Genomic DNA, 16,993 nt, shown 5'->3' with positions numbered 1-16,993 from the left:
CCCTAAGGAAGATAGAGATGTCACAAATGTAAAGAATTAAACCAATTTCATTACTAAATAATGATTATAAGATATATACAAGAATCTTCGCAGAACGACTTAAGCAATATTTGATTAACTTTATAAAGGAAGATCAAGCGGGATTTCTCCCTAAAAGGCAAATAAGGGACAATATAAGAACTGTTGTACCGTATTTTTTGCTCCAAAAGACGCACTTTTCCCTCCCCAAAAAGTGGGGGGGAAAGTGTGTGCGTCTTATGGAGCGAATACTGACAGCCCCCCCCACCCCCTGCACTTCCGACGTGCTTCTCTCCCAGCTCCAATTCCCCCCCCCCCACTTCCCAGCTCCGTGGCTTCTAGCGCTGCCTCAGTGCCCTCGCCCAGCCTCCGCCTCTTTGAGGGGGCGGGAAGACGAGCCGGTGGAGCAGAGACAGCATCGCTTGGTATGGAGCTAAACAACATCTAGACTCCAACGAAGTTCGCGCTGCTGCCTCTTCTTTCTACCAGTGCCAAACACTCCATTCCCAAACTGAGGCTGCAGCTGTTTCCCACCCTCGACAGACGACGCAGCTCCAACTTCTCCCTCTTTCTATTTGTTTACAATCAGATGACATCACTCCTGCCCGAGCCCCCTCCCTCCGCCCTCACTCCCCTTTGTGCCGTAGACGGGAGATGGTTGAAGTGTTTGTCAACGTCGCTGCTGCCCTCCTGCATCAGCGGGATGCAGATGAGTTGGGCAGAGCTTTTCAATTCAGTTCTCTGAACACGCTCAGTGCTTTCCCTAATTCTCTTTTTCCCTGACCCCTGGCACTCACGCTCCCCTCCGCCCCCTGCCCTCTCACTCAACCACCAGAGCTGGCTGCCCCTTGCCCCCATGCATCCTTCCCTTTACACCCGGGCCAGCATGATACGCGAGATCGCCGCAGCTGTGGGCTTCATCTCCAAGTTCCTGTGCTCCAAGGAACTGATGAATGAGTGGCAGTTGCAAACGTTCAGCCAGAGCCAGAGCCGGCAAGTGAGAGGGGGGGGGGGGAGACTTCAAGAAGGAAAAGGGGAAAAGTTGGATCTTCATGAACTCATATGATTTTTTACATTGAAATGAAATAAAACCACTGTAATTCTATAGATCCTGTCTTAGACTATAGGCAGGACCACAAAAATCATGCTTCCACGGATTTGTGGCGCTTCAGCAATGCAAAAACAGGGTTCCAAAGCAGGGATCCTCATGAATTCATATGATTTTATGGTGAAATGAAATCAAACCAACATCATGTTGTAGATCCTCTCTTAGACTATAGGCAGGACCACAAAAATCATGCCTTCACGAATTTGTGGCACCACAGCACTGAAAAAACATGTTTCCAAACCACAGATCCTCATGATTTTTGCTTTGGATCCCCCAAAGCTCACCATCTATTCTTATATCGTGTCCATGGGCAGAGTTTGCACCCCAGAAATCGTGGATCCACGGCTTCGTGGCAGTGCCAGGGACCAAAAACTTGGTTTTGAACCACGGATCCTTATGGATCCTCATGATTTTTGCTTTGGATCCCCCAAAGCTCACCATCTATTCTTATATCATGTCCACGGGCAGAGTTTGCACCCCAGAAATCGTGGATCCATGGCTTCGTGGCAGTGCCAGGGACCAAAAACTTGGTTTTGAACCATGGATCCTTATGGATCCTCATGATTTTTGCTTTGGATCCCTCAAAGCTCACCATCTATTCTTATATCATGTCCATGGGCAGAGGTTGCACCCCAGAAATCATGGATCCACGGCTTCGTGGCAGCACCATGGACCAAAAACTTGGTTTTGAACCACGGATCCTTATGGATCCTCATGATTTTTGCTTTGGATCCCCCAAAGCTCACCATCTATTCTTATATCGTGTCCATGGGCAGAGTTTGCACCCCAGAAATCGTGGATCGAAGGCTTCGTGGCAGCACCATGGACCAAAAACTTGGTTTTGAACCATGGATCCTTATGGATCCTCATGATTTTTGCTTTGGATCCCTCAAAGCTCACCATCTATTCTTATATCATGTCCATGGGCAGAGGTTGCACCCCAGAAATCATGGATCCACGGCTTCGTGGCAGCACCATGGACCAAAAACTTGGTTTTGAACCACGGATCCTTATGGATCCTCATGATTTTTGCTTTGGATCCCCCCAAGCCCTCCATCCAGTCACATATCATGTCCATGGGCAGAGTTTGCACCACAGAAATCATGGATCCACGGCTTCGTGGCAGCGCCAAAGACCAAAAACTTGTTTTTGGACCACGGATCCTCATGGATCCACATGATTTTTGCCTTGGACACCCCCAAGATCACCATGCAGTCACATATCATATCCATGGGCAGTTTGCACCCCAGAAATTGTGGATCCATGGCTTCGTGTCAGCACTGTGGAACAAAAACTTGGTTTTGGACCACGGATGCTCATGAATCCTCATGATTTTCACTTTGGGCCACCCCAAGCTCACCATCCAATCAAGGTGGAGGGAACAGCTGAACCGCCCTGGGAGCGCCCCCCCCCCAGCAGGAGGAAGAGGAGGAGGAGCCCCATGGCTTGGGGCTGGCGACCGGGTCCGCTGAGTCTGCAGCACTTAGACTATGTGTTCCTCACGTAGTATTCACAAGTATTGGTGCCTTTTTGCCAGCCCCGTTTGTGCTGAAGGAAGGAAGGCTTCAAGGGGCGTGGCCTAGGAGGGGTGGAAGTCTTCACACGGTGATGGCGGCCAGTGCTCCCGAGGTGTCTTTTTCAGTTACAGTATGTAAATAAACATTAAATTTGCCCAAGATGGGGGTTTTTTGGACGCAACAGTGGGAGGGCTTCTGGAGTTTTGGCCCTGCTGGTGGACATCCTGATAGCACCTGGGTTTTGGCCACTGTGTGACACAGTGATGGACTGGATGAACCCTTCCCTAAGAGCAGCAGCAAAAGATAATGGTGATATTGGATTTATATCCCAACCCATACTCTGAATCTCAGAAGGGCTCACAGTCTCCTTTATCTTCCTCTCCAACAACAGACACCCTGTGAGGTAGGCGAGGCTGAGAGAGCTCTCCCAGAAGCCGCCCTTTCGAGGACAACTCCTATGATAGTGATGGCTGACCCAAGGCCATTTTATTACACTATTTGGTTCAGAATGTTTTTTTCCTGTTTTCCTCCTCTAAAAACTAAGTGCGTCTTTTGGTCAGGTGCGTCTTATGGAGCGAAAAATACGGTAAATATTGTAGAATATTATGAGAAACATCCAGAAAAAGAGGTGGCATTATTTTTTGTAGATGCAGAGAAAGCCTTTGATAATTTGAACTGGGACTTTATGTTTGCAGTAATGGAAAAGATAAATCTGGGAGAGCATTTTATAAGAATGACAAAAGCATTATATATGGAACAACAAGCAAAATTGTGTATAAATGCAGATCTTACAAATGAAATGAAGGTGAGCAAAGGTACAAGACAAGGATGTCCGCTTTCACCATTGTTGTTTATAATGACTCTTGAAATCTTGCTAAGGCAAATACAAGATGATAAAGAAATAGAAGGACTGAAAATAGGGTTGCCAAGTCCAATTCAAGAAATATCTGGGGACTTTGTGGGTGGAGCCAGGAGACTTTGGGGGTGGAGCCAGGAGACATTAGGGGTGGAGCAAAGATCAAGGCTGTGACAAGCATAATTGAACTCCAAAGGGAGTTCTGGCCATCACGTTTAAAGGGACGGCACACCTTTTCAATTCCTTCCTTCAATAGGAAATCATGAAAGATAGGGGCACCTTCTTTTGGGGCTCATAGAATTGGACCCCCTGGTCCAATCTTTTTGAAACTTGGGGGGTATTTTGGGGAGAGGCACTAGATGCTATAGTGAAAATTTGGTGCCTCTACCCCAAAAAACAGCCCCCCAGAGCCCCAGATACCCGCGGATCAATTCTCCATGATTTTCTATGGGAATAAATCTCCATAGGGAATAACAGTTCCCAGCAGACATTTCCCTCCCCTCCCCCCACTTTCTGATGACCCTGACGTGGGGGGAGGGCCTCCAAACCAGGGATCCCCTGCCCCCACCTGGGGATTGGCAACCCTAACTGAAAATTAGAGGATTCTCTTAAAAATATAGAGCATTTGCAGATGATATTGTGCTTATAACGGAAAATCTGATACAAGTGATACCTTTGTTGTTGGCTAAGATAAAAGAATATGGAGAGATAGCAGGACTTTACATAAATAAAGAAAAAATCAAAATTTCTATGCAAAAATATGCAACTAAATAAACAGAAAGAATTGCAGAGACTGACAGGATGTGAAGTTACCTCTAAAGTTAAGTATTTGGGTTTAGAGATAACAATGAAGAATATTGACTTGTACAAAAGTAATTATGAAAAGTTATGGCGTAAGATGGATGAAGATATGGCGAAATGGAATAGACTTAATCTGTCTTTGTTGGGTAGGATTGCTGCAATTAAGATGAATATTTTGCCAAGAATAATGTATCTGTTTCAAACTATTCTGATTGTGAAAGACAGTAAACAATTTAATAAATGGCAAAGGAAGATCTCAGAATTTGTATGGGCTGGGAAAAAAACAAGGATCAAGATGAAAATTTTAACAGATGCTAAAGAGAGAGGAGGATTTCAGCTTCCAGATTTAAGATTATATCATGATGCAGTCTGTTAGACATGGATAAAGGATTGGGTGATGTTGTTAAATAAAAAACTCTTAATGTTAGAAGTTCATGGAAATAAATTTGGCTGGCATGCTTATATGTATTATGGGGGAAAAAAGATGGATGATTTTTTTCCTCACCATTATATCAGAAATAATTTGTTGAATACATGGATAAAGTACAAGAAATATGGTGATGAAAGAAAGCCATTATGGCTAGTACCAGCAGAAGTAATAAAAATAACGGCTGAATCTGATGAAGAGAGTTGTCGTATAATCAATTACTAAAGATTCAAGGTGATAAAATTGAATTAAAATCTGCTGAAGAGCTGAGTAATATGATTGGTTTCAAATGCAACAAATAAAAAGTTTGATGGATAACGATATTAAATCTGAAGGAATTAGACGCGAACAAACAGAAATGGAAAAGGTTCTGCTCGGAGACAATGAAAAATTAATATCAAAAATATATACGTTATTGTTGAAATGGTCTACAGAAGAAGAAGTAGTAAAACCTCAAATGATTAAATGGGCAATTAATGTAAATAAGGAAATACAGATGGATACATGGGAATATCTTTGGAAGAACTCTATGAGAATATCAACATGTCAGAGTATTAAAGAGAATTGTTTCAAGATGATGTATAGGTGGTATATGACTCCTAAAAAGTTGGCAAAGATGAGTAAGATGTCAGATAGATGTTGGAAATGTAAAAAACATGAAGGTTCTTTTTATCATATGTGGTGGACATGTGGAAAAGCGAAAAAGTTTTGGCAAATGATACAACAAGAAATATCTAAGATTCTGGGATATGACTTCAAAAAAGTAGCAGAGACTTACCTGTTGGGATTACAAATGGAAAAATTTCCAAAAGAAGATAGAACTCTAATTTGGCACTTGCTCTCAGCTGCTAGGACATTGTATGCGCAGTTGTGGAAGCAAGAAATAATACCAGAGAAATGGGACTGGATTTTGAAAGTTTTATCGTGGAGTGAGATGGATAAATTAACAAGAACACTAAGAGACTATGATATGGAAGTATTTAAAAATGAGTGGAAGAAATTTAGAAGTTATGTAGAGAAAGAATGGAATGTAAAAAGACATTGGACAATTTTTTAATACTAAGTATTAGGGAAAGTTAGAATATGAATTTAGATTTTGATAGTTAAGGGTACCTTTATAAGTTAACTTTAAGTATATAGCTTCGGTGGGAGTCTAGTAATGGAGGGAGGGGGGTATAGAAAATATCATATGGGTTAGGGATAGAGGTGATATAAATAGATATTGTTACCATATGTTATCAATAAAATTGTTTAACAAAAAAAAAAGAAAGAAAAATCTTTTTTTTGTTTGGTGCATAAATATTCACTAGGGTAACCCGTTTACCTTCCATTTTAAACTTGACTAATAGGTATCTACCTTCCTTATCCGTTAATGTTTCAGTATCCTCTACTGTTAAGTTCTTATGGATCAAGGTTGCCACCCCCCTGGCCTTGGAAGTCCCTCTAGCTTCTGCTAAGACCTGCCAATACGGATCTTTTATTAACGGTGTTCTATCTTTTTTTTTATGTGTCTCTTGTAGACACATCAAATCGATCTTTTGTTCTCTAGCTAATTTAGTTATAGGGTTGCCAAGTCCAATTCAAGAAATATCTGGGGACTTTGGGGGCGGAGCCAGGAGACTTTGGGGGTGGAGCCAGGAGACATTGGGGCGGAGCCAGGAACAAGGGTATGACAAGCATAATTGAACTCCAAAGGGAGTTCTGACCATCACATTTAAAGGGAATGAACACCTTTTAAATGCATTCCCTCCCTTCGAAATAAGGATAAGGACACCTTTTGGGGGGGGCCTCATAGAATTGGATCCCCTGAAATGGTGGTTGTGGGGTGTGGGCCTCGGGGGGTCGTTCCGGAGAAGAAGGGTCGTGCGTCCCCGAAGAGCGTCCGCGCCTCGAAATACAGTCGGGGGCTAACAGCCGGGGGTCCCCCCTGGGGGTCCCACGCCTCTCCCCAAGAGGAATCGCTCACCATTTTGGCGGCCCCTGGCGCGGACACCCTCGGAGGCAAGGGGGCGTGCTAGGTGTCAGTCTCGCGCCAGCGGTTCGCAGTCTCCTCGCCCCTCTGCTGCGCCAACGCCGCCGCCACCTCCTGCTGCTGGGCGCCAGCGGGCCTGCTGCCTACGGCTTCACTGGGCGGGGAGGGGGCGGCAGATGGCGGATGGTTCTGGATACTCTCGTTCCCTTCCCAGACCCCCACCCAGCAATCGCCGTGGCCGCCTCAGCTGAGACCGAGGAGGACTGGAAGAAGAGCGCGGGAAAGAGCGGCCCCTGGCGCGGACACCCTCGGAGGCAAGGGGGCGCGCTCCTGCTGCCCCTCTGCTGCGCCAACGCCGCCAGCGAGGCCCTCAGCCGGCAGCTCCTCCTCCGCCGCCTCCTGCTGCTGGGCGCCGGCGGGCCCGCCGCCTACGGCTTCACTGGGCAGGGAGGGGGCGGCAGCGGCTCACCATTTCCCCCCCTCCCCCCACTTCCATTTTTTTGGGGAGCGGGGGAAGAGGGTGGAAACTCTGGGGTCCCCCGCCAGGGCGGGAGGGTTGGGAAGCCTATTTAGTTAACCTATATCTCTTAAGATTTGATGTTAACCCATTTACATTCAGTGAAAGTATTCTTAATGACCTATCCATTTTCTTTATTTTTTTTTACTCATTGGCCTCCCAGGCTGTGTGTGTGTGTGTGTGTGTGTGTGTGTGTGTATATATATATATATATATGGAAATGCCTTCCCTTCCCCCCCCCCCCGTGGTTGAGACAGAAATGTGGACGAAAACATCCCGTCTCCCACCTACATATGATTCCAGATAGTTAGCTCATTAAACTCTTGTATACTTCCCTTTATGAGATATCCTCAAGAGAAGCCATCCTTCGCCTTTTATCGAGCCTACTTGATGCTCCTTCTCCTGGATCGTCAGGTGTCTCCATGGTTTCCTCTTCTCTGTGTACACTCAAGTCGTCTGTGGCAAGTCCCAATCTTCTCAAAAGTTCTTCTGCCTCCTTGGGGTTTCTAGCTATCATCCTCTTCCCATCTTTAAATATTATTATTGTAAATGGGTACCCCCATGAAAATTTTACTTTGTTGTCATATAGCTTTTTCCTATAAGGTCTCATTAGGTTTTTCTGCTTAATAGTCTTTTGGCAGAAGTCTTCTCTCACCCAGACCTTATTGCCTCTGAAGAACAAATCCTTCTTTTTCAAAGTTTTATAAACTTCTTGCTGTAGCTTCTCTCTTGTAAATTTAATAATAACATCCCTTGGAGCCCCTCCCTCTCTTCTCCTCTGTAGTCTATGGGCTCTTTCTATTTCTTTTGTGTATAAACAATTTTATTGGTAACATATGGTAGCAAATCTATATCAATATCTTACAACTTAAAAAAGCAATTAATCTACCCCATATCTTACTTTTCTCCCCCCTCCCCCCATTACTTGACCCCCACCAGTTTTGTTTACTTAAGAAAACAAATATTAAGGTACACTTAACTATTAAAAAAAATAAAAACAGAAAAAAACAAAAGTTATATTCTTCTTTTAAAACTTAATCATTATCAAAAACTGTCCAATATCCTTTTATTTTCCACTCTTTTTCTATGTAACTTCTGAACTTCTTCCACTCCCTCTTAAAAACTTCCAAATCATAGTCTCTTAATGTTCTCGTTCATTTGTCCATTTCACTCCATGTCATAACTTTTATAATCCAGTCCCATTTCTCTGATATTTTTTCTTGCTTCCACAGCTGCGCATACAATGTCCTAGCAGCTGAGAGCAAGTACCAGATTAAAGTTCTATCTTCTTTTGGAAATGTTTCCATTTGTAGTCCCAATAGAAAAATCTCTGCAACTTTATTGAATTCATATCCCAAAATATTTGAAATCTCTTGCTGGATCATCTGCCAGAACATTTTAGTTCTTTCACAAGTCCACCACATATGGTAGAAAGAACCTTCATGCTTTTTACATTTCCAACATCTGTCAGGCATCTTATTGTTCATCTTTGCCAGTTTGTTAGGAATCATATACCATCTATACATCATCTTAAAACAATTTTCTTTAATACTTTGACATGTTGCGAGTTTCATAGAGTTCTTCCACAGATATTCCCGAGATTCCATTTTTTATTTCTTTATTAACATTAATTGCCCATTTAATCATTTGAGATTTCACTACTTTTGAAATTAATTTTTCATTGTCTCCAAGCAGAACTTTTTCCAATTCCGTTTGTTCTTTCCTTATTCCTTCAGTTTTAATGTCATTCTCTACCAAGCTCTTTATTTGTTGCAATCATATTTGTAACTCAATTCTTCAGCAGTTTTCAGTTCTATTTTCCCGCTTTGTATTTTTAACAATTGACTATATGACAACCACTTTTCTTCACCTGTCTCAGCCGTTATCTTTATTACTTCAGCTGGCACTATCCATAAAGGTCTTCTCTCATCTCCATATTTCTTGTATTTTATCCATATCTTTAATAAATTGCTTCTTTTATAATGGTGAGAGAAAAGACCATCCATCCTTTTTTTTCCATAATACAAATACGCATGCCAGCCAAATTTATTTCCATGACCTTCTAACATTAGAAGTTTTTTGATTAACAGCGTTATTCATTCTTTTACCCACACTAAACAAACTGCTTCATGATATAATTTTAAATCTGGTAGTTGAAATCCGCCTTGCTCTTTGGCATCTGACAAAACTTTCATTTTAATCCTTGGCTTCTTCCCAGCCCACACGAATTCTGAAATTTTCCTACGCCATTTATCAAATTGTTTAGCATCCTTCACAATAGGAATAGTTTGAAACAAATACATTATCCTTGGTAGAATATTCATTTTGATTGCAGCAATTCTGCCCAGCAATGACAGATTAAGTTTATTCCATTTTAACATATCTTCGTCCATTTTACGCCACAATTTCTCATAATTATTTTTAAACAGATCAATATTTTTCATTGTTATCTCCACCCCTAGGTACTTTACCTTAGAAGTGACTTCACAGCCCGTTAGTCTCTGTAATTCTTGTTGCTTATTCATCTGCATATTTTTACACAGAATTTTTGATTTTTCTCTATTAATACAAAATCCCACCAACTCCCCATATTCTTGTATTTTAGCTAACAACAAAGGTGTAACTTGTAAGGGATTTTCATTTATAAACATTATGTCATCAGCAAACGCTCTATATTTGTAAGTACATCCTTTTATTCATAAACCATGTATTTCTTTTTCTTCTTGAATCTGCATCAATAAAATTTCAAGAGTCATTATAAACAACAGTGGTGAAAGCGGACAGCCTTGTCTAGTACCTTTACTAATTTTCATTTCTTCTGTGAGGTCTGCATTGACACACAATCTTGCCCTTTGTTCGGAGTATATTGCTTTTATCATTTTTATAAAACTTTCTCCCAACTCCATTTTTTCCATTACCGCAAACATAAAGTCCCAGCTTAAATTGTCAAATGCTTTCTCTGCATTTGCAAAGAATAATGCTACTTCTTTTCCTGGATATCTTTCATAATATTCTACAATATTTACAACAGTCCTAATATTGTCTCTTATTTGTCTTTTGGGAAGAAACCCTGCTTGATCTTCCTCTATAAAATTTATCAGATGTTGTTTAAGCGGTTCTGCCAAGATTCTTGTAAATATTTTGTCGAAATTGGTCTATAATTTTTTACATTCGTGGCATCTCTATCTTCTTTAGGTATCAACGAAATAACAGCTTCTTTCCATGTATTTGGCACTTTCCCTTTTACTCTTATTATGTTCATCAGCTTCTGCAATTTTGGTATTAATTCATCCTTCAGAGTTTTAAAATACTGTATTTTTCGCACCATGCGTCTTATGGAGCGAAGGTACGTACCTTCCGGGGGGGGGGGGGCGATCCGCTGCCTCCGGCTCCGATCTCGGCGCTTCCCCCGCGCCTACCTGCCTGGCTCCAGCTTCTTGCAGCAAGCGCTGGGATCGCTCCCTCCGCCCTCCGATCCCAGAATCACAGCTGAAGCCAGGCTGTCAGGCAAGGAGAAAGCACCCGCCCCCTCCACAAACCCAGCGCTTCGCGAGCGCCGGCTGTGGAGAGGGGAGCGTGCTTCCTCCTTGCCTCGGAGTGCAGAGGCCGGCTGGCGAGCGGGAGCGACGGACCTGCTGGCGGCGCTGAGCAGTGCGCCGAGGCCGTAGAGCATGGCTCTGGTGGGCGACTGGAGCGGGAGGGCGAGCGCTGCGGCGGGGCTGAGCTGCACCATGCGGGCATCGTGGCTGCTGCCGCCGCCAGCGGGGGGCGTGCCGGGGCCCGTGGCGAGGGCTGCGGGCACTCTGCTGCTGCTGCTGCTGTCTCCCAGCTGGCTCTGCATAGCTCCAGGCGGCGTCTCCCTGCCATTTATAGGGCGGCCGCCGCGCACCAGCTCGATCACGGGCACCGGCGCGGCAGGGGGTGGCGGGCCGGGGGAGAGGGGTGGCCAGCCGGTCTGCTTGGCAACCCCATTGAGCAAGGCCGGCTCCCCCGGGAGCGCCATCCCCCCGCGCCGCCCAGCTTGGCCGCTGCGGCTGCTGCTGCTGCCGGAGCCCAAGCCCAAATCCGGCTCGCCGACGCCCTCTGCTCCGGCTCCAGCGCCGCGCGCTGCATTTCACGGCGGATCACTGGGGCACCTCTCCGTCAGCATCCTGGCGAAAAAGCGGGGAGAGCAGACGGCTGAAAGAGGCGGCGGCAGAAGGGGCGCACACCCAGCCGGCCAGACACTCACCGCCGAGGGGAGGGGAGCCCAAGAGGAAGGGAAGGAGGCACGCCAGAGAGGAGGGGGGTGGCAGGGAGAACGCCAGCGGAGAAATGCCCAATCGAGACATGCAGCCAGCAAGGGCTGGGCGAGTAGGGCAAGCCTCCTCCCGGCCGGCTGGGCTGCCCTTCGGCCAGGGGGAAGCGGGGGGGGGGGAGGATCTGGCACAAGGATTTCCTGGCCCCTCGACCTGCGGCACCCTCGCAGCCCGGGAGCTTCACCTGGGCCTCCTCCTCGGCCTTCCTTCTTCGGCCGGCTCCTGGCCGATGCCCCCCGGGTGCCCCGGTCGCCCGCCAGAGCCATGCTCTACGGCCTCGGCGCACCGCTCAGCGCCGCCAGCAGGTCCGTCGCTCCCGCTCGCCAGCCGGCCTCTGCACTCTGAGGCAAGGAGGAAGCACGCTCCTCTCTCCACAGCCGGCGCTCGCGAAGCACTGGGTTTGTGGAGGGGGCGGGTGCTTTCTCCTTGCCTGACAGCCTGGCTTCAGCTGTGATTCTTAAAGCAAGCGCTGGGATCGGAGGGCGGAGGGAGCAATCCCAGCGCTTGCTGCAAGAAGCTGGAATCAGGCAGGCAGGCGCGGGGGAAGCGCCAGGATCGGAGGCAGAGGCAGCGGATTGCCCCCTCCCAGGAAGGTGCGTCCTATCGTCCGGAGCGCCTTATGGTGCGAAAAATATGGTACTAACTGTATATCCATCCAGCCCAGGAGCTTTTCCATTTTTCATTGCGTTGATTGCTGCTTCAATTTCAATCTTTTCAATTGGATCATTCTAAACTTTTCTCATATTTTCAGTTAGGGGATCTATTTTTAACTTTTGTAGATATTCATCTATCTTCTTTTCTTTACTTTAACACCATTAAACAGTTTGGCGTAGTACTTGAAAAAATCTCTTTTTATTCCCTCTTGAGTGACCACTTCCCTTCCATCTACCACAATTCTACTAATAGTTCTATTTTTTCTCTTTTTCTTCAGTTGCCAAGCCAAATATTTTCCCGGTTTATTTGCTCCTTCAAATGATTTCTGCTGAAGTCTTTTCAAACTCCATTCCACTTCTTTATTCAACAAATGTCTTAGTGGAGTTTGTAATATTGTAATTTCTTTTAGAATTTTCTTTTTCCCTGGTCTTTTTCTCAGCTCCCCTTCCTTCTTCTTTATTTCATTTTGAATGTCCAATAACTGTTTCTTTCTTTTATCTTTATTGTTCAAGGTAATCAACAATCCTCTCATTACTGCTTTATAAGCATCCCAGACCGTCTGAAACTCAATATCTTCCCTAACATTCACTTGGAAAAAAGCTTTAGTTTCTTTTTCTAGATATGTCACTGTTTCCTTATTCTGCAGCAAATCCTCATTCAATCTCCATCTTCTCAATTTCTTGGACAATTTTGTAATCCACATTATTGGGTTATGATCAGCCCCAATTTTAGGTAAAATCTCTATCTTCTTTGTTATAAGACTTAAGTCTTTAGTTCCCCACAGCATGTCAATTCTAGAAAAGGTTTTATGTCTTGCTGAAAAAAAAGTATAGTCCCGCACTTCAGGGTTAAATTTCCTCCATATATCTTCTAAATTTTCTTGTTTAACCAACTCAAAGAAAGACTTTGGCAATTTCCCTTCTTTCCCATCATTTTCCCCCCTCCAGATCTATCCAATAAGTTCTTAACTGTTCCATTGAAATCTCCATTGAAATAATACTTGATCATAGGTCAATTCATCAAGTTTTTGTGTAATGTCTTTTAAAAAAGCGTCCTTTGCACCATTAGGTGCATACAGTCCCAATAACGTTTTTTTCCATTTAAAGTTGTCCCCACTGCTACAAATCTTCCATCTTTATCTTTAAACACTAATTTTGGCTCCAATTCTTGTTTAACATATAAAGCCACTCCCCTTTTCTACTGTTCCACTAATGAAAAAAATTCTACTCCCAATTGTTTTTTCCATAAAAATTTATAATCCTTTTGTTTAATATGTACTTCTTGCAAACATATTATATTACAATTTTGTTTCTTAATCCAATGAAATGTAGCCCTTCTTTTTTATGGTGAATTTAGTCCATTAACATTCCAAGACAATAATTTGTAATCCATCATGGTGCAAATACTTGATTTTCTTCAAAAAAATCTATGCAACTCATGAGCATTTGTAAGTGTGACTCTTTTCCCCTGGAGTTCAAAGCTCAAACCTTCAGGTATAATCCATCTGAATCTTGTGCCATTGTCCCTCAGTTTTCCTGTCAATTTTTTATATGTTCTCCTATCATTTATCACTTGTCTTGGTAGCTCCTTCATGATTCTCACTTTACTGCCTCCCACTATCAGTGCCTTTTCAAAATTTTTATTCATGATCCTTCCCACCATTTCTTTTGTCATATATCTTACAACAACATCTCTTGGTAGATTATATCTCTGTAATAATTTCTTCTTTCGATTCATTGATTATCTTCCTCACCCCTCTCATCAATCTGGCTTCCATTGCGTCCAATTGTTCCTGCATCTTCTCCATTGAAAGAGCCCTAGTTCGGGGCTGCTTGGCTTCAGACATTTAAAAAAAACACCAAAAAAATTTAACTTCACAGATTTCAATTTTAAGTGTCAAGTTCAAAAGATTAGGTCTTACTTTTTATGGTCAGCTTAGTTTCACCTTCCTCAGAGCTTTCTAGACCAGGATATTAATTTTTAAAGCCTTAAAAACCCCTCAAAAAACAGCAAATTTTTTTACCTCACCAATTTTTGTTTTACCTGTCAGATTCAAAAGAGTAAAATTTGCCCTTTACAGCAAGCCTAATTTTGCTGTCCTCTGACGTCCCAAAGTCCAGATATTAATTTTTAAAGTCTTTACATTTTCCAAAAAGGCAGCCGTGACTTTTTATCACTCCTTAAAAATTTCTATTCCCTTTTAAAAAATTCTGAGGACTACCCAAATAATGTGACCAATAGTTCTTATCTTCTTACCCTTTTTCCAGTTAGTTCCAACAATTTATATTGTCCCGAATTCTTTTTATAACAATGTCTTTAATTAAGCCTCCCAGCAATGGCCGACAATGTTTCTCAATGGTATTTATTCCTAGAGTAGGTTTTCTTTTCACTACTTCCTAATAATAATAAAAATATAAATAGACATACATATTAAGAAGTGTGGAATGGTAACACATGAAGTAATCTCCAAAGAGATAGATCAACTTTAGTTTATGTTAACTCAGGTGAGATGTTATTAAGTTGTGTTGTTTTTGATTTGTTATTGTTGTACACTTTTCTGTTGGAATAGGTATGAATTATAATGAGTCTGTAATAAAATTTTGATTTATATGCCAAAAAAAAAAAAAGTGTGTGGACTCTTATCTGGGAGAATTGGGTTTGATTCCCCACTCCTCCGCTTGCACCTGCTGGAATGGCCTTGGGTCAGCCAGAGCTATCGCAGGAGTAGTCCTTGAAAGGGCAGCTGCTGTGAGAGCCCTCTCCAGCCCCACCCACCTCACAGGGTGTCTGTTGTGGGGGGAGAAGACATAGGAGATTGTAAGCTGCTCTGAGTCTCTGATTCAGGGAGAAGGGCAGGGTATAAATCTGCAATTCTTCTTCTTTTCAGCCGAATGCACCGTTATGGGCATTCCCAGCATCTCCACCAACCTCTCTGGCTTTGGCTGCTTCATGGAGGAACACATAGCAGACCCATCAGCTTACGGTTGGTATTGGGAGGAGTGGGAACTGGTGCTCTTGCAGGGAGGGTAGTGCCGTGGTGTCTCTGCCAGATCTAACCTCTAAGTGTGGAAATGCCTTGGCTCAAGCCTGAGACCTACCACAGTCAAAGCATGAGCTCTGTCACTGAGCTGCAGCCTCTCCTTTACACCTGCCTTGTTCTCCTAGGTATCTACATTGTGGACCGGCGTTTCCGGGCCTTGGATGAATCATGCACACAGCTGACCTCGTTTCTCTACAGCTTCTGTCAACAGACCCGGCGGCAGCGCATCATCCAACGAAACCGCACTGAGCGGCTCTCTGACCTCCTAGACTGGAAATATCTGGGCAGGGTAAGTTTTTCATGCAACAGGAGGGCAGAGGGCTGGTGCTTTCTTCCTCTCTATCTGTGTGCTCCTTTCTCAAAGCTCTTCCCTAGTATCTTGTGGGCCTCTTTCCACAGTTCATTTATTTACCACCAGAGGGTTCCCAGTCCAAAAGTCTGCTTTGGCTTAGTTTTACCCCCTGAGCATACTATATTTTTAACTTCTTTTCTGCCCTTCACAGAAACAGAGAAAGTGGGGGAAGGCCAGGAGGTCCTTGTGCATGGCTCTGGAACCCCCAGGAGTTAGCCCTATTCAGGCAATTGCATGGAGAACCTCTGGGCATGTGCAAGGTGCTTTTCCCCCCTCTCCATGGAATCATGCATAACTACGCTGAGATACATAGGGCACTGGGGAGGACAGTCAGGCTTGAGTCCAAGGATCTTTTCTTCAGGCACTGAGCTAATGAGATGGTAGTGTTTTCCTTATCTTTGCTTCTGTGTCCTTGTTCTCTCTGAGGAGGTAAACCTACATCTGGGCTGTTCTACTTAAGTGTGGTTCTAACCTGAAGACTTTTTAAAAATAATATAATTTGGGGCATCCCAAGGTTTGTTTTCTGGAGTTTTTTGTGTATTGGCTTGTTTTCTTGTATTTTGTTGGGAGCTGCCTCAAGTTAGTTCCTGGAGAGGTGGCATATAAACTTTCTAAATAATGTATAGGCTGGTGGGGGTTAAAGGGCCAACTGTTTGGGAGATGGCTCTAAGAAATGCTGTTTTGGCTACAGCAGGAAGGTGAATGGCACATGGATGTAATAAGGCAAGCACTCATCTGTTTCCCCCCGCTTCCCATTTTCTCTCTCTCTCGCAGTATTACATGTATGCCCGGCATATGGCGCTGGCAAAGGCATTCCCTGACAACTTTACCTATGAGCCACATGAACCAACAGCTGTAAGTGCAATGCATTTGAGGGGAGGGAGAAAGAAATCTTTTTTATATGCAGTTGCCCCAGCCCAGAGTCGATGCACAAGGCCGTAGCTCTGTGACAAGAGCTTATTCTTTCCACGCCGAAGGTCACAGGCTTAATCCCTGCCATCTGCAGTTGAAATTATCTTGGGCAACAGAGCCAGGATACTCTCAAATGGGGACCATTGCTGATGAAGGCAGAGAATACAGAGCAAGACGGACTAGGCTAGATAAACTCTAGCCCAGGGGTGGGCAAACTTGCTTAGCATAAGAGCCACACAGAATAAACGTCAGATGTTTGAGAGCAGGAAGGAAGGCAGGCAAATAGATGGGGAGGGAGAGGTGGAAAGAAAGCAACTTTAACTTTAAATGCATTCTCCAAGCCACTGGTTAGCTTGGCTTGGAGAAGTGATTTAGAGAGAAATGCCTTCTCAAAGCTGACAGGGTGGTGGGGGCTTTAAGAGCCACAGTTTGGCCACCCTTGCTCTAGCCCCATTCAGAGTAGCTCAGGGCCCCTGAATTCCATTGCAAAAGACAAGTGGCAGCGAGTTAAGGGAGTTGTG

The 16,993-nt window shown here is 44.1% G+C and overlaps 2 protein-coding genes across 2 annotated transcripts in view; both read left to right on the top strand.

Annotated features, from left to right (window-relative positions):
* The window catches only part of POLR2L (RNA polymerase II, I and III subunit L), a 217,890-nt gene that overhangs the window by 92,079 nt on the left and 108,818 nt on the right, over positions 1 to 16,993 (top strand). The gene's annotated exons all lie outside the window — the stretch shown is intronic.
* Positions 1 to 16,993, top strand: part of GYS1 (glycogen synthase 1) — a 61,905-nt gene that overhangs the window by 42,147 nt on the left and 2,765 nt on the right. The window contains exons 13-15 of the mRNA XM_060256602.1: positions 15,056 to 15,151; positions 15,334 to 15,497; positions 16,335 to 16,415. Of these exons, the coding sequence (XP_060112585.1) occupies positions 15,056 to 15,151; positions 15,334 to 15,497; positions 16,335 to 16,415 (341 nt within the window). The remainder of the gene's footprint in view (positions 1 to 15,055; positions 15,152 to 15,333; positions 15,498 to 16,334; positions 16,416 to 16,993) is intronic.

Source organism: Heteronotia binoei, chromosome 15 (genome assembly GCF_032191835.1).
Source record: "Heteronotia binoei isolate CCM8104 ecotype False Entrance Well chromosome 15, APGP_CSIRO_Hbin_v1, whole genome shotgun sequence".
NCBI lineage: Eukaryota > Metazoa > Chordata > Lepidosauria > Squamata > Gekkonidae > Heteronotia > Heteronotia binoei.
This window is presented reverse-complemented; position numbering and strand designations above follow the sequence as displayed.